At 45.6% G+C, this 21,199-nt stretch overlaps 1 protein-coding gene across 3 annotated transcripts in view; it reads left to right on the plus strand.

The window, feature by feature from the left end:
• LOC138521747 (E3 SUMO-protein ligase KIAA1586-like) overlaps positions 1–19,250 on the plus strand; it is a 96,501-nt gene extending 77,251 nt beyond the window's left edge. For 2 of the 3 annotated variants that reach the window (XM_069634799.1, XM_069634798.1), the window contains exon 2: positions 13,496–19,250. In XM_069634799.1, coding sequence (XP_069490900.1) covers positions 13,497–15,785 — 2,289 coding nt within the window. In that variant the 5' untranslated portion in view covers position 13,496 and the 3' untranslated portion in view covers positions 15,786–19,250. Of the gene's footprint in view, positions 1–9,748; positions 9,856–13,495 lie in introns of all 3 variants that reach the window. The other variant, XM_069634797.1, reaches the window with a different exon arrangement.
• The last annotated feature ends 1,949 nt before the right edge of the window (positions 19,251–21,199 follow it).

Genomic DNA, 21,199 nt, shown 5'->3' on the forward strand with positions numbered 1-21,199 from the left:
GGGTTGCTGTATGCGGGGGCTGATTGAGAAAGTAACATTGGGCAACGCCATTGAGGACTGGGCAGTGCAGCACAGAGGTAGCGTGGAGGCAGGTTGCACTGGGTTGCACAATGGAGAGCTACAAGGTTGATAGCACAGCAGTGAACAGCGAGATTAATATCATGACATTGGGCAGTGTAAGGCAAAGGGCTTCTCGAATATTAAAGGGGTAGTGGGCTGCCCGCTTGATAACATGGCACTGGGCCAAACAATAAGAAGGCAGTGCAGTGGGCGAAGCAGTTGGAAGCGGAGTGCTCCGCAGCACAATTAGCGGTAGGGCAGAGACAGCATGGCTGTATGGCAGAATAGGAGGCTGTGCTAATGAAGGCAAGCAGGTAGCACAAGTTAGAAGTATAGTGGCATTAACAGTTCAGTTGTTAATAAAGCGGAAGGCTATTCGATTGATAAAGAGCAGCAGGCAGTATAGTTGAAAGGCGTAATTCAAGGTAGTGCAATAGGGAACAAGGCAGCAGGAGTCACATATAGACGTGAGGTGGGAAGCTTCCACAGTTAAAGGTATGCAGTGGACAACACAATTGAAGTTACAATACAAGTGTATGCAGGATAATAGGCATAGGTTGAATCATAACGCTGATTGCGCAGGTGAGTTTCAAACTAACGGATACACAATAAGCAGGCGTAGCGAGGAGTAAAGGTAGGCAGAGGACAACACAATTGAAATTACAGTACAGATGTAAGCAGGATAATAGGCACAGGCATGGGCATGGTGTTATATGCAGGCGATGGGATGCCGCGGGGCAGGATGGGCAGTTATGGCAACAACAGGCAAAGCCATTGTTGGCGAATGATCAGATACAGTTCAAAGGCAGGAGCAGGAGTAACGTACATTTGGAGAAACTCAGATGCAGCGTAGCGGGTGCTCTTAGGATGTGGCAGGGGCCGCTCGGCCGCGACTAGGTTGTACAGGTAGTCTTTAGATTGGTGATATAGCAGGACACCTGGGTCAAATGAAGGATGTGGCAATCGAGAGTAGAGGTATGGTCGAGTGTACCTTAGTAGTCTTAGGTGGAGCGGGACGTAGCACACTCGTAGGCAAGGAGAAGGTACGGCAAGCAGAGAATAGATGTAGAAAGTAGGAGGCAATGAGTACTCACTCAGGGCAAATGGTGAACCGCCCACCGGCCTGTCACGAACGACAGGCCCTTTTATGCAGCCCTTCTGCATGAGGCCTGGCTTCCACCTACCGGTGGAGGCAGAGGACGGGTATAGTGCCGCTCAGCCAATCTGCGGCTAGGGCTGCTGTTGGGCAAGGCTGTGTTCCAAATTTGCGAAGGGAAATGCGGCCATTGACCGCATTGCGAGTAATGGCGGCTCAATGCAAAGGTTGATATTACTGCGGCTGTAAGCTGCGCAACCTTACGATTTCAGCGATGCAGTACTATACTGCGTAAATGGAGAAGTATAGTTGAGGAAGTAGGCAAAAATAAGTAAGGCCCCACATCCCATCGTCGCTGTGGCTGCAGATGACTCGTCGCTGCTTCAGTAGGATACAGGAAAGGGAGAGAAGGCTCCTGCCCTCTCCTCCTGATGACACAACTGTATGCTTTCCAATCTCGAGGGCTCATGAAAGTAACGGTTCCTTGTCGAAAGGGTCAAGGGAACTTCCCTCCTTGTGATCCCCTTCTGCTTTGCCGTCTTTCTTCTCTCGTTAAACTGCCATCTTGGAACTGCTGTTTCCTCATGTGTTTTGCCTCGCTCAGGGTGTGCTCTCCTGCTCTGCCTTTTATCCGTGTGGGGAAGTGTAATGGAAGTCAGGTGTGATTGATTGTCGATAATTGCCTGACCTCGCCCGACCATGGTATTGGGAAATGTCAGGTATACGGCTCGGGTGTTAGTCTGTTTCCCTTAGAGCGGGCTGTCAGTCAGAAGGTGTTCATGTTGTAAAAGGGGGGGCCGAGTTCCTAAATATCCTACCGGGTAGGATGGGGTAAAAGTGTTACAAGGAAGGGGATACCGCACTGGTCCACCCCCAGGAACTGGATCCAAAAGCGATGGCCGTGTCCAGGCCACCTGGATGGCAGATCCCCAGGGATTAGTAGGTGAGACACCTTCTGGTTTCTCACGGGAAATTCAATGGAGATCAGGTGCGATTCATTAACAGTGATTGCCTGACTCTGCCTGACCATGGCAATGGGACATGTCCGGTACATTGTTCAGGTACTAGTCTGTTTTCTCCCAGAGTGGGCTGTCTGTGTAGCAGTGTTTGTGAGGGTATGTGGAGGGGGGGTTACAGTCCCCAGATATCCGACCTGGTAGGATGGGTCAAAGGGATTATAGGGGGGATACCTCGTCGTGCCATAAGGTCTCCCACTCCCCGAGGACCAGTCAGCCAGGTGATCCTCCTGCACTGGTCCTCCCCCAGGGTCTGGATCTAAAGGCAATGGCCGTGCCCTGGCCACCTGAGAGAGACCCCCAGAGACTGGCAGATGAGACACCTTCTGGTTTCTCACATACCCTTCCCCTATGTGATGTAGCTGCATCTGTTTCTCAGGGAAACCGGGAAAGGAAATCGACATTGCCCTGGTCTTTACCTTTTCCATGTTCCACAGTGAAATAGTAGAGTTGCAGGTCTAAGAACCATCGCATGACTCGAGCGGTAGAGTCCCTTCGCTGATTTATCCATGCTAAAGGTGAGTGGTCGGTGACAAGTGTGAACTTCCTTCCTAGAAGATAGTATCTTAGATGGACAATTGCCCACTTGATGGCAAGGGCCTCTAATTCCAACACAGAGTAGTTCTTCTCACGTGGGAAGTGTTTACGACTAGTGAATAGGATGGGGTGTTCTAATCCATCGCAAATTTGCAATAAACCTGCTCCTAACCCTGTGAGAGATTTGGAACCCATTCTTTCAAAAAGTCTACTACTTTTAGGATTAGGTTCTGACACAAGGTTTGTTTTAGGTTGTTGTAACATGCATCGTCCTCATCAGTCCAATGATTCTTCTGGGGTTCAGCATTTCCTTAATTTGTCTGTTAAATTGACTTCCTCTTCGAACTTGCACAGAAGCTGGATGCTTAAACATCTCACAGAGCCTCCCCATCACCACGAGGCTCCGCATTCTACTGGGGGCTGCAGCCTTCTATTTGCACCAGGTAGGCCTTGCTGGAGCACGATGCTCGTGGGGCGCTTTTATCTGTTTTTTTAATGCAGCGCTCACTGCCATATTGCATCCTGATCTTCCCCCATCTTGCGATCAGTGCGTTTGTGCTTCAGGGGCATTGATTCCACCATGATTGACCGTTCTTTTGTGTGCCTCACCATCTCTACAACATGGGCCCCCCGGAAGATTGCTCTCTGCAGCCCTACCTGAAGCAGCGTGATGCTGCAGTGTGATTGGTTTGTGAGTACATCTTACTGGCCACACCTGAATCTGGCAGGCGAACGCCGGCCCCCCTCTCAAAGTCCCCATTCCTAAGGCTCCTGTCTGTGCCTGTCTGTGCCTGGCTGGACTGGATGGCCGCCCCCCATTTTTCATCCTCCACCTCAGCACATCCTGCTGAGGTCACCTGGACTTGGTGGCTGACTGTGACCCTCGCGCCTGGCCCACCTGAACTCGAGGCACACATGCAGACTTACTTGTGAGTAGGCAGTTCACCTAATTTCACTACCCCATGACTTTACACCTGCAGCCACTTATAGTTTTCCTTTGTTTAGTGTGACTTGCTTAAAAACCGAATTTAGGCGTTTTTACATCCACTGCCACTTTTTGTTTGGGTGTGCATAGTGTCCCCCCCCCCCTTGTCCCCTCCCATCCATTCCTCTCCTTCTATGTGTCGCTTGCACTTATTTGTTCTGTTCTTCTTACCCTACATCCCCATCTCCCCTCTCTCCTTATAGCTCTTGCCTTATTGTAATGGCCGTTAGGCACGTGCTAAATTTTCTGTCATATGTTGTAACAGTTTGTATTCCTCCTGTCCTATGTTGTACCACTAAACACATAGCACTTGCCCATTCTGAATATACCAATGCTGATTAAGAATGTCAATCTTTGTTCTCACCCTCCCTGCATTGGAGTGCTTTGAAATGCTTAAGTGTATAGGCGCTATATAAATGACCAATAAATAAATAAACCTGGCTGTTCCATCTGAGAAATTTGGGATAAACCTACGGTAATAACCAATCAGTCCTAGGAATGCCCAGAGTTCTCTCTTGGACTTGGGCGTGGGGTCATCTAGGACGTCTTTCACTTTTTCTTTCTGGGGCTCGACACTGCCATTCCCTACAAAGAAGCCGAGGTATTTGACGGCCGTTTGAGCAAGCTTACATTTGGCTGGATTGGCATTTAAGCCGGCTTCTCTGAGGGTTCTCAAAATAGTAGAAAAATGAAAAAGATGGTCTTCCCAAGTTTGACTATAAGAGACTATGTTGTTAATAAAGGCCTGACAGAAATCGCAGTAGGGCTGTAATATCCTATCCATAAGTCGTTGGAAAGTGGCTGGAGCCCCATGCAGGCCAAAAGGGAGGACTCTGAACTGTAATAGTCCCAGGGTTGTCGAGAAAGCTGAATTTGCCTTATCGGGTCCATGTACTGGGACCTGCCAATGTCCCTTGGTTAAATCTAGGGTTGATAGGAATGTGGCATTTCCAAGTGTATCTATTAACTCATCGATGCACAACATAGGATAAGCATTGAAGGCGGAGATGGCGTTGACCTGCTTGAAGTCTATGCAAAACCTCCAAAAATGATCGGGTTTAGTTACCAACACAATAGGGGAGGATCATGGACTTTAAGAGGGTTCGATAATGTTTGCCTTCAGCAATTCTTTTCACTTCCTCAACCACTATTTGTTTTTGGGCTTCTGGGAGTCTATATGATTTCAAATGGACCACCTTTCCCTTTGGAGTTCTGATATAAAAAGTACTATGGACTCTCCCTGATTTCTCGCAGAATACATCGGGAATGCCATAACAAGGTAGTTCAAATCTTCTTGTTTCTGTCTAGATAGTTCTTGGGGAATAAGCTCAGAGTTGTCTATCTCCTTCAGTACCAAACAAGACAAAATCGAGGCGGTGTGTCAAAATTCACCAATGTATCAACTGAAAAGGATACGGTAACCAAAAAAGGATACAATTTGGTAGGGCTCTTCCGGATCCTATCTTCACACGACTTGATTGTAGGCAGGTCACATTAGACCTTCCAAATGATACAACTCTCTGACTGGATGAAACAGGCAGAGAGATGGATCACTGGAAAGGGCGTGGGAATTGTATAGGAAGTATGCCTAGGATAGATAAAGTATCATAAGAAACTGTCCCAATCGAATACTAAGATAACACAGAATTAGTATTAATTCAGACACTGGCCTTAAGGCAAAACTGAAGTAATCCACAAAAGTTTCTTGAAGAAAACCAGGAGTTGAACAAACGACAAAGGAAGGGAAGATTAGTAAGGGAGACTTATCCCGAACGGCACGAGGCTCTCGCTAGATACCGTGTTGGTGCACCACAGGATAGCGTCCAATGTACTGTGCACAATCACCTTCCAATAGTTCATGAAATACTTCCTTTCCCACGAAGAACAAAATAAGAATTTCACCTGTTGACTGTCACAGGCACCAAAGGTTCAAAGTAGTTCAGAAAACCACGTGCAAGATTGCACGCGATAGCATACACGCAGCCAGGCCAGCCGCGCTTGGAAACAGCGTTTCCGCGTGAAAATTTAGCACGCGAACTGGATACATGCAGCCCAGAACAGCCACGCTTGCAGACAGCTTCCACGTGTAGAGATTAGCACGCTAACAGGATACACGCAGCTCAGGACAACCGCGCTTGCAGACAGCATACACGTGGAGATTTGACACGCGAACAGGATTCACGCAGCTCAGGACAGCCGCGCTTGCAGACAGCGTCCGCGTGTAGAGATTAGCACGCTAACAGGATACACGCAGCTCAGGACAACCGCGCTTGCAGACAGCGTACGCGTGGAGATTTGACACACGAACAGGATTCACGCAGCTCAGGACAGCCGCACTTGCAGACAGCGTCCGCGTGGAGATTTGGCACGCGAACAGGATTCACGCAGCTCAGGACAGCCGCGCTTGCAGACAGCGTCCGCGTGGAGATTTGGCACGCGAACAGGATTCACGCAGCTCAGGAAATAGCGTGTGGAGGAAAACACGCTCAAATTAGGCCAAAGAAGTTGCTGAAAAGAATGCGAGAACGCAGGTCTGAAGTTCAGCTACAAAACGCCAAAATTGACTTAATCAGAAGCAGCGATCTGAGTTTCCACGCTGCTTATGTACGCACTGCCGTGATACACGTGACGGAACTAAGTCACGTGAAATTTAGCGACGTGAAAAATGCAGACGTCGTTTTCCAGGCAATGCATCGAACAACCTCCATTTTGAGTAGAATGGTCTAGTGGTTCTATGGGCGTAACTCATTTTGTATGGCGAGATCGTTCCTGGTCCAGAGATATGTCCAGCAGGCATGACACGGTGGCAGCGGAAGGATTTTCATTGCACTCTATTAAGAGATTTACGTGGTAAAGGTGCGTCTTTTGCTACCTATCAGGTTGGCCTATTTTATAGGTACAGGTCTGTGTTTGCTCTAGTACCTCATATGGCCCATGCCACTTTGAGACAAGTTTATTTTCAGAGGTAGGTAAGAGGACTAATACCTTTTGTCCTACTGAAAAAGATATTAAATTCACCTTCTTGTCATAGGTGAACTTCTGTTGGGCTTCAGCTTTTTCCATGCAAGTGTGGACTAGATTCCGAATGAGTTTCATGTGCTCTTGCAATCGGGTAGCTGTTTGTGAGAGGGGAATAGGGCCTCTTCCCGGAGCATATCTAAGACATCTCTTGGTTCTCTATCGTAAAGCAGTTAAAAATGAGAGAATTCATTGGATGCCTGAGGGGTCTTTCTTACTACAAATCGGGCCCATGGGATCATGCAATCCCAGTCCTTCCCATCCTTATCTACCAATTTTCTCAAAATCATTTAGAGGGTTTTGTTAAATCTCTCTATCAATCTGTTCATTTGGGGGTGGTAAACTGAGGTTCTTAAGGTGGTAATACGTAGTAATTCCTTGACTTCACCCATGAGTTTACTCATAAAATTCGATCACTGATCCGTTTGAATTTCCTTGGAGAAACCAACCCTAGAAAAGAATGGTAGTAGGTGTTTTACAATTTGCTGGGTTGTATTGTTCCGCATGGGGAAAGCCTCTGAGTACCGGGTAGTGTAATCAACGATTACGAGAACATATTTATTACCCAGTCTAGAGGTTTCCAACGAGCCAATGATATCCATACCAATTTGAGAGAAAAGGACTTCTATTGTTGGTAAGGGGTTTAGAGGGTCAGGTAAGGGAACATTTGTGCACTGGTTTTCTGGCATATTTCACATGTCTAAATGAAGTTCTTTATGTCGGCATGGATGACTGGCCAGTAGAATTTCCCACTGATGTGACCTTGGGTTTTAGATTGTCCTAAATGTCCCCCTGTCAAATGAGGATATGCAATCTCTAGCACAATCTTGCGATGGGTTTTGGGGATTACTAACTGAGTTTTACTTAGGCATTCTCTGGAGGGTTACTTTCTATATAGTAATCCCTGTTTCAGGAAGAAAAAGGGGCTCCCCGTTTCTAGTTCTTACCCCTCAGGAATCACTTGTAAGAAAACCTCTGCGGGTGCTGGATCTTTTCGCTGGACAAAGGCTAGATCGGGAACAATGGTAGGTTCTTCTTCCCTCTTGACCTCAGTGATGGGTGTTAAATCAGCCTCTGCAAAGCCTAAGTTACCTCTCAGTTTGCTCTGGTTCACTTTCTTCCTTAAAACGGGGAAATAGAGCCGTCTCAAGAATTCCCTGTACAATTTTGTCCCCACAGTGTATTTCAAATGGAACCTTTGTCTCCTCGGATGTCCGCGTCTGGTAGGACATCTAGACCAAACTTCCAAGCCAGATTTTGTGGCCAAACTTATATAACAACCCGCAGGGGGTATTATGACTAAGTCTGTGTGAATAATCCATCTTTTCCCTGGAGGGATAGTAGCTTCTCTGCTGCTACAAATATCAAAGCCTATGGTTTCTCTCATTGGGGTATAGGGATCTGAGGCTCTGTTACTAATCTTCAGGTATTTTAGGGTCCCTCAATTTGTCTCAATTGAGCCACATCCCACTCCTGACACCACATGTAAAGAAGGCATGGTATCAAACAGTGAAGACAGACACAAGTGATCACAGTTCAAGGGTGTTTATTAAAATTCAATGGGTTTGATGAATGCCTATTTATCCCTAAATCTAAGGGTGGGAGCAAGCTACAAACATTAAAGTAAAAATATTACAGTCCTAGTGGAGTCTTGTCAAAATAAAAAGGGCCTATGCTAATACACCTATTGCCAATCCTTACTTCTAAATACAAATGATGTGGGGAAATGATGTATGCAATAGAGTGTTAAAAAAACACTGTGTCAGGACAAATGAGTGATAAGCTCCCCTTCCCCACGTTTCAGCATGGGACAAGGCATCACGCTTGAGCTTGGAACACACTCTAGCTTCTTTGAGCACCAGGATGCAGTTAAAAAATCAAATAAGATCTTTTGCGATAGTCTCTCATTCTCCACAAGTCTCTTGCTCGCATAATGCCACGGGTTACCAAAACAACACTTAAAGTTCTATCTCCTCAAAGGTTCACTGTCCTTCATTTTCAGGTATAACATTCTCTTTGGGTCTCCTCAGCCGTGCTTGGACCCTCTTCTTACACAATGTCACAACGGGTCTCCCTCAATCGGGCTCGGACCCTCTTGTGACTCGCAACCCCAATATGCCTCCCTTAGCCGGGCAAAGACTTTCGATCGTGCAAAGGATTTTTCTCAGACTCTCGCATGACCACTTTGATTTTCTTGTATCGAATTTTCATTTACAATGTCGGTATTCAAATGTTGCGTGAATGTAGCTGAGAGTATCAGAATGTTACTAGCTCTTCTCGCTTAGCCACATGCCAATTGTAACCTAAGTTGTCAGAATTAGTATGATTACAGAAAAAGCTGAATGATTACATTAGTTTTCAAAAATCAATGTTTAATTCTCTACTGAATGGAGGTAGTCACAACCGACAGTCGCAGCCTACACATGTTTCGACATTCTGTCTTTGTCAACGGTAGTGCACGCTAGCTACATGCACACGAGCCACCAGGGTGATTCCCTACAGGACACCTCTGTGATTAGGTACAACATACATATAGGTTAATGGAACTAGTAATTTCGTAACAAATGGAATTGGACAATATAGATTATTCACTGGCAACTAACCATTAAGACTTTAGCAGGACGACACTCATATGTCGTTTCTTGCAATTAACTCTATATAGGTCGTATTTGGACCATACTGTACAACAGGTCTGAAAATACAGCAATACTAGCCTTGACAAAGACAGAATGTCGAAACACGTGTAGGCTGTGCCTACCCGCTGTGACTACCTCCATTCCGGAGAGAATAAAACATTGATTTTTTTTAATACTAAATTAACAATTCCGATGTTTCTGTAATCGTACTAATTCTGACAACCTAGGTTACAATTGGCATATGGCTAAGGGCGAAGAGCTAGTAACATTCTGACACTCTCAATGTACAGTATGCTTCTCGCCATGTTGAGTGCCTATAAAGTGTAACTACATTTTATTTTGTGTTATTACATTTGTGATATTTGTTTTTTTTACTCAATAATTGTCTCTTTTAACACAGATAAGCACACCGTCATTGCTGGCTTTCACTTGGACCACTGTAGGGGCACACTCAGCCATAAGCTTAGCAGCCATCAAATCTCTCCTGCTATCCAACACAACAATAAGGTAAAGCATTAATGAAATCGCGGGGAAGTGGTAGGCCTAAATAAGACACCACAACACTTGTTCTGTGTGCCTACACACCTTTCTTCTTTCAAATATAATTTTGTAAATACAAATTTTAAGAGTGACTGAAAGTACAGTTTCCTTTTTACCCACCTTTCCCATTCTTGGTAGATTAAGGAACTGAGGAACTTTACACAAGCATTCATTTCTTTATGCATATACATTATTCTTTCCCCTTTCCCAAGTCAAACCAAAGACATTTCCTAAGATTTTAACGATTCTAAAATCACAATAAAAGCCACATAAGAAACTCATTGCAGAAAGTTCAAACCTTGGATATGAATTACTTATCCCCCCCTGCCCCCAAACCAATCATTCTAAGAACATCAAAAATAACAGCTAGTCATTACAACTAATACTGATAAAGTGCATTTCTAAGTGCAGTTGAGGTGTACTTCATAAGACTATTCCATAGAAATTCTTGCAGGGCTAATCTCAGATCTTTTATAAATCGGTCAAAATACTTCTTTCGATTACTGAGCAACGATTCACAGTATATTATGTGTTTTAGGCTTTCGATTTCTTTACCACAATGGCGACACAGGGCTCTCGATATCTCACCTCTCCCAAAGAGCCTCGACCTCCCTTGTGGGTAGAATGTGCAATATAGCCCTGCCAAACTTCAATAGGGAACCTCTTTAAATACAGAGCAACCACCACCACCAGCTTTCCATGAGTATTTATGAGATCTAACAGCATATTGCATTGCCCCCACAGAATCACAGGTTTGACACCAATCCAACCTCCACAATTGCCATTTAACTGTGGGTAAATTAGTCATAGCCACATTAAAGTCAAAACCCCTTTGGCTCAATTGCTCTTCACAGAATTTAAAACAATGGACCTTATTACGAGTTTGGCGGTAACCCCGTAACACTGACTCCGCCACCTGATATCCTGGTGCCACCAGGATATCACAAGTGGCGGCGGAACGGTAAATCCTCATTCCCATGGAATCCAATTGGTCTCCATGGGAATGAGGACACTGATGCACTGGCACAGTTCCTAACAGTGCCGGTGCTTCAGTGAGAGACATACCGGCATTACTGTAGTACAGCGGTCCAGAAAGGTTGCCGGTACGTTGCTACCAGCACCCTTATTTCCAGACCGCTGTACTTGTAATGAGGCAGAATGACTTTCAAATACTTAATTCCTTGATTTAAACATTTCGTACAGTGAGTCTTCGGGAGGCTTTAACATATTTTTTTACAGTCCGGATCCTCTTGCATAACACCCTCACATTTAAAGACACTATTCCCAATTCATATCTAATTACTGCCGTGGGGATTGACTTCGGTAAACCACAAAATTGCCTTCCAAAACATACCCCCAATACTGTAAAATCAAAACTGATGGAAAAGGTCCATCCCATATATGAATGCGGGATAGTTTTTCCATCATAGCATTTTGAAACTGGATGTACCCCACATTTTGCAAATCGAGAGTTAAAACGTCTCATTTGCGGGAGTAGTAACCGGATCTTCTCTTTCACATATTCAATTAAAGCTGTTTCGTTGGGTCGAGAATATATTCTCATGCCCAAGTATTTTATCTCTTTAGAGACCTCCACTTTATGACAAGTGATCCACCAACTATTTATGGTGTTTCGTCTGCCTGCTGTACATTTTAGCACCTTCATCGTTTGGGGATTCAAGACATGCTCATTATCCCTTGTGTATGTTTCAAAAGTTAGTAACAAACGCTGCAGACCCACAAGTGTGCAATCAAGGAGGACAATGTAATCTGTGTATGTCATCCAAAAGGGGGGATTTCCGTTCCTCTTTGTAGGAACAAAAGAGGCGCACTGCAACACCTTCCCTAGATCAGCTAAGTACACTTTAAAAACGAGCGGGCCAATATGCAACCCTGTCTTAAGTAGGGTATTGCGCGAGAGAGTTCTCCAGGTAGATTTAGTCTGACCATTAACACAGTATCCGTGTGCAGCAGAATCAGGGGATTTAATAATCTTTGCGGAATGTCCAAGGTTACCACCTTCCTGCACAAATTTCCACCATTAACTGTGTCACAGGCTAATGACAAATCCAGACTTGCTAGAAAAATAGGGAGAGTCAGACTGTCGGGAATACTTTTGTAAATGGTCAGTGACAACACTTGCCAATGTAGTACCCGCACCAGCAAAACATCCAACCTGATTTATTTTCAGGATTCTACCAGACATGGCCCATTACTTTAACTCCTTCGGAACCAAGGATGCAAATATTTTTTAATCCGCATCTAAGGGCGCTGTTGGTTGTAGTTTCGGGGGTCGTTTCTATCCCCCTTTTTGAAAATGGGCACAAGCACAATAATGGCTTATTTCCAAGAAGGGGGATTTTTGCTCAGCCAGCATTGCTCTAAATGGGGAGTATAACATTTCAGGCCACTGGGGAGGTGGGGGCGGCCCCCTTTAAGCCGATGTTAGACAAACCTTTTGGCCCTGGGGCCCCGGGACCTACAGGCCTTGTTTATAAAGATTTCAATGTCCTCCCGATTGAACTGAAGGGTTCAACTACCTGCAACCATGGCAAACATAGCTTCTCCTTCTTTCTGATGTTTAATAAATCGTACCGCTTTGATTTTGTTTTTATAACTCTGCTTTGCCTGCCGAATTAACAGTTGTTTTCCACTTGTATTATTGGGTACCTGACAAATCCTTTTAATACTACTTCTCAGAATTCTCTTATACTCTTGAATTTCTTTGGTAAACGGCCCTGTCCTGGGCCTCTGAACAGATGAAGGGAGCTATTTGTAAATCAGTTTGTTTTGAACAAAGGCTGCAAAGAGTGCAGTGGATCACCACCGTTGGCTGAAGAATTGGGCAAATGGCCTAAATCATGTTTAACCCTGGAATTTAATTTGTTTACAATGTCAGGAGTCCACAAAAGCCTGTTCTTACCTCACCTACATCCCTGATCCCAGATGATGTGACTACAGCTCTTCAGCATCATCACTATATAATAATATTGTACTTGTAAATACTTATGATTATTGTACCTGTAAATGCTTGAGATCACTGTATCTGTAAATACTTTTCGATTGTAAATATGCTTAATCTTGCTACATGTATCTGCTTATGTATATCACTGTTGCCTGTGGTAACACCTTTAAAGCGCCCGGATACCTACGGGTTAGGCGCGCTTTACAAATGCTAAATAAATAAAAAAATATTTACCATACAGAAAATCTGGTGATCACTGGGCATCCCATTAATAATTTCAAAATGGGTGCATTTATGATGCAAATTTTGTGATGTGACAATAAAAATAACTGAAGAATGTTAAATAGGTAAAGAGGTTTGCTCAGGATCGCACTACTTTGTTGGGGACCTGGGTTTTGTACGCTGATCTCCATCCCGACGCATGGCACCATTAATTTGTTTGATTGGCTGTTTTAAAAAAAATATATATTTTTTTATGTTGCATGTTTACACACACATACATCAAATCTAACTGTTTACATGCAACCCTTTGCAGCTCCTTTCTGCTGGGTGTCACTTCAGTATAGAGCCTTTCCGTAAAACTCACGCTTGTTAATGTAATATTGTGAAATAATGCATAGTAATTGGTTTTTCTTTGTGCAGCATGTTGCAGTTGTTGGAGCAACGAAACACTGACGATCATCCCGCAAAGGAGATCATCAAGGGCTTTGCTGAGAGTGAAATTGAGAGTGCGCAGGATGACCACAATTTAAGACGGAACACAGCGAGAATAGCAGAAAAAAGAAGAAAAGTAGACTTTGATGATCTTGAGATCCTAGTTTTACCAGACGCATACAGTGATGCAGAAGGTGTACGACTGCCTTTTGAAAATGGGCATTTCAATGGGTTTGAAGAGGAAGATTGCACTGAGTACCCAAAGTGCTGGTCCTTCAGCGTGTACCTTAACAAGTGCAAGGAATACAAATGGCTCATTGCTTCCAATGGACGGCTTGGGTGTAAAGTGTGCAGGGCCGTCAAAAACGCTGACGAAGAAAGTAAAGGGATGTATGTGTCTTTGGAATGGGCCATGTGTTTGGTCAGCTCGTCCGGCCATACAAAAGCACAGCAGCTCGTTTCCTTGCGGAAGAAAATGTTTCACCACAAGAACAGCAACGGTCATCAGAAGGCCTGTGCTATTTTACGAGCCAGGAACGACGAAACGGCACCACAGTTCAGCGTCAAAAAGCAAGTGAGCGCTGTGTTCCGAACGGCATACAATATCGCCAAGCAGGGACGGCCTTACACCGACCTGTCGCTGGACGTTGATCTTCAGACCACGAACGGTTGCGATTTGGGCAGGTTGCTCCATTCTGACCACAGCTGTGCTGACATCATCGATCACATTTCTACAGAGATGCGCGAGCGTTTAGTTCGACACATGCTGCAAAGCAAAACCAAAATATGCATCTTGATGGATGAATGCAACACTTACAGCAAACTGAAGACACTGATTATTTGTGTGCGAGCTTGCTTTGGAAAGTCCTGTGCCCCTCTGACAATTTTCCTGGATCTTGTTGAGCTTCCTGGCACAATGGCAGAAGTTGTCTTGGACAAGTTGCTATCATGCCTGGGGATGTATGGTTTTACAGAAGATTACTTAAAAGCGCACTTGATTCAGCTGGTTATCGACGGAACTTCCCAGCTAATTGGGAAGGAGTCGGGGGTGGGGACATTGCTGAAGCAAAAATATCCGCAGTTAGTTCTATGGCACTGTGCGAACCACAAGCTGGAGCTTTTGGTGGGAGATGTGTCTAAACAGGTCACTGGGGTAAACCAGCTTACAGTTTTTTTTGCCAAACTATACACAACCTATCATGCCTCCCCCAAAAATCGCTGGGAGTTGGGGGAATGTGCAGCTGAGCTAGAGGGCAGGCTGCTGGGTGTAGGGAAAATAGTTGATGTTAGTTGGGTGGCCTCCAGTGAGAGATCTGTGCGTGCTTTGTGGGACGGGTACACCGCTCTGAGCCAACATTTCTGGTACTCCTCCACAGACCCCACAAGAAGTGACAGCGAGCGAAGGAAGTATGCCCGTTTACTCCAGATCTTCACATCAACCGTGTTTGTGGCCAACTTGGGATTGTTGTACGATGCACTGACTGAAATAGTGGACATTTCTGGACAGCTGAACCGTCCAGGCATGACGATCTACGAGGCTGACCAGTTGCTTTACAGGCAAAGTTATGTATTTGAATCAAGGGCTGCGTTTTTGGGGCCTTTTTCTTCAGCTGCAGCCGCGGCTCTGAAGGTCATGGAGTTCGAAGGTGTTGAGCTGCATCAGAGTACAACTAAAGGCTGCATATATATTGACAGGGTGCAATTCTTTACAAGCTTGGCGAAAAGGATTCGGCATAGCATGACGACACCCTTGCGCGTTTGTGAAAACACAACTAGGAGTCCAGCTACAATGGAGTATGAAGAGCTTGAGGTTGTGATGAAACTACTAGAACCGGATAACTGGCCGCAACCATTGGATATCTCCTACGGTGAGGCTGAAGTGCAAGCGTTCTGCAGCCGGTTCCACATACCCAACACCAATGAATACATCAGTGCTTTCAGAGAGTACAAGCAAAACCGAGACGGCCCAACCCCGGAGAAGCTCAAACAACTGACGCGAGTTGTAGAGCTTTTGACCACATCAATGTCTGAATGTGAATGTATCGTCAATGTGATGAACAAGGTGCTGACACACCTGCGGAGCAGGATGGCCGTCAGCCGTCTGTCCTCTCTAATGTTCATCAAGATTGTAGGCCCGCCTGTGGCAGAGTTCAGGCCAGACTGGTACGTGCAGAAATGGTTTGAGAAGGGACGAAGAAGTGCAGATGCTACACAGTCCATGGGCCGCAGGCCGGCCATTCACGATGACACCTATAGGTCCGTCTGGGATGTCCTTTGAACAGTGATCAACTGGGGAGGGGAAACACCCTTTCTGTGATTTATGGTTGTGCTAAACCATCATCAATACCAAGTGAGGTCACATTTTATTTATAGAACCATTTTCATTGAGGCCTTGAGGGGCTAGACCTTCCTTTTTGTCTAGTTCACCACCCAGGAATTGTCTCGTAGTACCTGCCACACTGGCGGCCTCAATTTCTTCCATGGACTATCCCTAAAAGCGGAATTACAGAAGGGCTTTTTCAAACTGCACCTTTGCACACATTAGTTAAGGGGCTGTGTCTGTTGTGTCTAAGCCTTAATCTGTTCCGACCATCAATGCCCATCAAAAGCAGAATACGGTTAGCCATGACCGACTCTGTGGTTTGCAATGCACAGTGCCAGCTTCCTTCTCCCTCTGCCTACTGTCTCCATTCCTCCCTCCCCCTCCTATTCTCTTGATGCCTGCTTTCCCTCGTCCGCCCCATCCCTCCGCCCACTGACTCCTGTCTCCATCTATCAGTCTTGTTGCTTCATGTGCTGGATTCATTTCCTGTCGTCAGGAGATTGATGAACAGCCCAACATATGTCCCTGCCTGTCTCATTTCCATACAGAGAAGAAAAATGATGGGATGAGGGATGGTGCAGTTTAGAAAGCTGAGCGGGGCTCTGGGAGATGCAATGGGAAAAGATGAGACTCAGGAGTGGCGTTGGAGGGAGTGTAAGGGCCTTCGTATACTGCCACCCTGCCCACTCCTCCAGGATCGATGACCCCTGGTCTTTTTCACTTTGAAACTCCAGCTCCTTCCTCTTTTGCCCAGTAGCGGAAACCGGTTTAATTTCCCTGTCTAGACGGATGCCAGCACTGGTTGTGGGATGGAGGTGGCTGCGGGTTAGAATGGCAAACACATGGGTTCAGTTCACTTAAGTCATTTGTGCGCACACAATGCACGCTAAAGTTGCTAGTGTACTTTTTGAGATGGGAGCCTATAAGGAACACAACAGCCTTGTACTAGAAATTCAGCTGCAGGGGGACTTCTAAGGCAGGTGTTTATCTACAGAACTCTTGCTCTATCTGCCCGATTCTGTATCTCCGACTTAAACTCGCCACCCTCGAGCACAATTATAAAATACAGCATTCTCAGTCTCATTTCAGACGTAACCAGTTAAGTGGCCATTCACTTCTCAACCTTTTGCTATGGCTTCGGGAGAAATTGACAACTGGAGGTGTGCCAACACCCGGCTATGTCTGGGCATTCTGTGTCTGTGGGCTCTTCCCCTCCACACCTCCATGTAAATTCTTGTCTCTCATCGCAGAACTTGCGGTTTGCAATATGCACGATTTTGTTGCCTGTCTTTAGGCTGCTTGCAATCTCTCTTCACCCTCCTCGAGTAGAAGCCTACAGAGTTGAACCCTATTCTCTCTGTGGCCCCCAGAACTGCCACAGTACTTCTAGTAATCCGGATCAAGTTCTAGCCTCCGCAACTGTAAACAAAACTCCTGATGGTGGCTTCCAAAGCTGGGCAATACCTCAGGAGTGGCTTCCAAAACTAGTTGGTGCCCCCAGAAACTGGGCAGACTACTGCTGATGTGACCTCCCAAATCTAGATGCTTGAATCCAGACTTAATCAGAGAATCAGATGGTGCTATGAAACCCAGCCTGGACACAGTATCCTTGTCTGGCCTCCAGAATGAGAGGCATTACTCCAGAGGACTGACCATCAACTCCTTGGGGATATGACTCTGGCACGCTTTAGAGAACCCTCTAAAATGTTGATATCTAGTCTTCTTCCTTTTTCTTTCTGCTGTTCCTTTTTGTGAATGGCTTTTAGCCAATGGGACCTTGGTGACATTTGACAGATAATGCCTAAACGCAGCTCGTTTGCATGTATTGGACTGAAGAGTCCTGAATCCTGTATTCCGCGGCCTTCTGTGGGTCTCCATCCACCCTGCAGTGTTCCACCTTAAAGCTTGGTACAGACCTGTCCACTCCTGTGGAAGGTAATTAGGTGTGTCTGTCTGGGCCTCACTACACAAAGGGTTCTGAGATGCTGACCACCTCCATGCCACATTTGTTTTTCTTTCGTCTCAGACTATGCTTCCAGTGTGTTAAGCTCACCGTTGTGTGGATGGATGTCACCCCCACGGACTCCTGCCAACTGCATCACAGCCCTGCAACTTCTTATCGGAGCCTCCATTCTGATTTGTGTAGGTAGATCGTGAATCAGCACCTAGTCCCTCTTGGATGTAGTTGTGAAATCCCAGGAAAAGGAGTGCAGGCGGACTCCTCCTCCCCCACCCCTCTAACCTTAAACATTGAGGCGTGGATGACAGCAGATGTGAATGGATTATTGAAATCAAGATGGTAGGAGAAGGTTTACTTCTAACACTGGTTTGAAGCACATTCCTTTTTGGGTTATTGCACAGTTTAAGGTTTTCATGTAGCTTTTAAAAATTGCCATCTAAGAGGTGAGAAATCGAGAGTGGGTGAAGCGGGCAACAGGGTGGAGGCAGAAAGGGAGAGCTGCAGACTTAATGAGAGTAGTGGTAGTGACCAGTAAATCTAGGGGTTATAACTTCGTTTACCTGTCCTCCTAGCATAAAAGGAAAGTTTGGTTCTACAGACGTTCGGCCTATTGCTTCTGCTGGGGCTGGCAAAATGGCATAGATTTCTGTGAAAACGCTGTGTTTTCTGAGTAGGTCACATCTGCACATCAGATCTCCTCTTGCAGTACATTGCCTGATCCCAGTTCATAGATATTCATTGACGAACCCTCTGCTCTAGAGAACACCACAGGGCCCATAGAAAGTCCAGCTCTTTAAAGGTTTCCATCCAGCATTACAGGGCATTTTCTCTCTTTCGGCGATTTGGGGAAAAATTCCCAGCTCAGTCTGAGCATTTAAATGCATGAGCAGCTTCTACAATGCAACCATTGCCCCAATGCCTACTTCAGGCTGCCAAACCAGTGTCTTGCCATACTGTCCTAATGCCGAAATGTTTTCTTTGTTCTTCATCAGCCCAGTAACACATTGTGGCTAATGTCCCAGAGCCTGTTCCCCATCTAATATCATGTTACCCACTGCTCCACTCGTGTCAATAATCCATAGAACAACGGTTGGAAGCAGAGGTTGGGAGCAGACTGCTGGATAACCCTTTGATGTGGTGGTGCTTCTGCCAGGGATATGTGGCTCTGTGCATGTGTTCTTTGACTAACCAGTCGCATGCTTCTGTTCCAGGGTTACCAATGTTAATGGACTGGAAATGTGACCACAACGGTTTACCAAATTTAAATATGTTGGTGCACAAAAATGTACCTTGTTAATGAACCAATTGTAGAATTTGTTTTTCAAAACCAGTGTACAGTATTATTACTTTGTTTCGCTTCCAGGGTAGTGGCTTATTGCAATGTGCACTGTTTGTTTTACATTTCAGATATTCTACAAAAAAGGTGTTTAATAAAATAGATTTATATTTTGGTAAAGCTACTCTCGGTCCGTCTTTGTGTACATGGATACCCTTTCTTTCTGGGACTCCAAATGTGATCTTGCATTCTGCACAAGGCCTTACGTTGGCGAGCACAGCTGTGTGACTCTTGCTATTTCAAGTGATGACCGCCGATAAATGGGAAATGGGGCAACGCCCTTCCATTATGACTAGGGCGCCACTGCTGGTCATGCATAAGTCTCTGTCAGTAAGCAACAATGCAAAAAACTGTGTTACTTTAGCTAGTATCATGCGCCCTTATCATGTAGGAGAAAAAAGAAAGACAACCACTGCCTCTTATTCTCTAAGTTGTAAGCTTTGAGCTTTTAATTGTGCATTGATTCGAAAGATTGCCCTAGTCAGTTCGGTTTACAATTCATAGGTTGAATACTTAGATTGGATAGTCATGGGTTAAATCCCTGTTTGTCAGCGTGTATAGTTTCAAAGAGTCCCCAAAGAGTCTCTGTCAGTAATGCTGACTGTGAACATTCTGCACGACCGTTCCATCGAGGGCCCTGCAAGCCCACCACACACTGTCTCTGCAGGCACCAGGTGGCGATCTGGAGGTCAGGCCCATGGGAGGCCATTTGTGGTGATGCTCTCGCAGACGCTTAAGGGTGGGGGTCGAGGAGGCGCAGGAGGCATGGGACAATATTGGGATAACCAAGAGTTTCTTTGGAGGTAAAAACCTGGGCACAGAGTATATGAAACAAGTGCACAGAGCTCAACTATGAGGTAGAACCTGGGCACAGAGAGTGGCATTAGGTGCGGGACCTGGGCATGAAGAGCAACTGGGGAAGATCATGGGCACTGTGAGTGACATTGGGCCTATGAAACATGTTTACAGAGAGCAACTATGGGGTAGAACCCGGGCACAGAGTGGCATTAGGTGCAGACCCTGGGCATAAAGAGCAACTTTGGGGAAGACCATGGGCACACTGAGTGATATTAGGCATATGAAGCATGTGCAGAGAGCGCAACTATGGGGTAGAACCTGGGTACAGAGAGTGACATTTGGGCACAGGTGAGAAGACATTTGGGGTTGCTCTCTGACCTTGAATTCTTGTGAGGTAGAAAAGGTTGATCTATGAGGGAATGGGTCTTTTTCCAGCCTTTATAATCAAATACGGTTGACTGTCTCTGAGCGATTGGACAGATGAACCAAGTTAAGACAGCTGTACTTCACCAGACTTAAGGAGGAGGGGAGGCAATTATCTGGCAGGTGGTAATCTCCCTCTAGAAAAGGAGGGCTTATGGTGGAACGATAGAAAGTGATAGGAGGAGGGCAAAATAGTCTGCATACAGCAGGGCAGATCAGTGACCAATACTTTACAAAGGGCCATATGGACAGGATGGAAACTGAGGCTCGGCCCTGCCTTGAAGGGACTTCCCTGTCCTATGGTGAGGGAGAAATTGGACTTTATGTTCCTTCTGTTACGGTGGTCCCCAAGAAACATGTCTTCTCTATCAATGGGGAACAGACCTGGAGGCCTTAGCATGGGTGAGAGTTTACATCTATCCTTTACTTTGCCCCAGACACACTGCTCCGGTGGGGTCTTATGTCTCTGTTATTCAAAAGAAAGTTACCATTAACTAGAAGATGCCCCATCTTTGGGCAAAATGTGATACTTAGATGGGATTTTCTCCACAGTTGGAGGAAGGCTTCTCTTTCCTACAATGCATGCATTGTCTCAATACTTGGTTGCATGGCCTGCCTCCGATGATATTGCTCTCTCTACTTGCAGAAACTAGTTTAGAATATGTTCCCTGCACACTGCAGTGACCATAATGTTCTTAAAGGGAAGATAAATGCACATGCATGTATTATGCTTATTTGGTCCTGGAAAATCCATACCCTATACAAACCTCAGCATTCTAGAAAGAGGAACAGGCTAATCATAGTACTAAGTGCAACGGATGTGAAGATTTCACATTCTGGGCCTTTTCTATG

Source organism: Ambystoma mexicanum, chromosome 13 (genome assembly GCF_040938575.1).
Source record: "Ambystoma mexicanum isolate Mex_15411 chromosome 13, UKY_AmexF1_1, whole genome shotgun sequence".
Taxonomy (NCBI): domain Eukaryota; kingdom Metazoa; phylum Chordata; class Amphibia; order Caudata; family Ambystomatidae; genus Ambystoma; species Ambystoma mexicanum.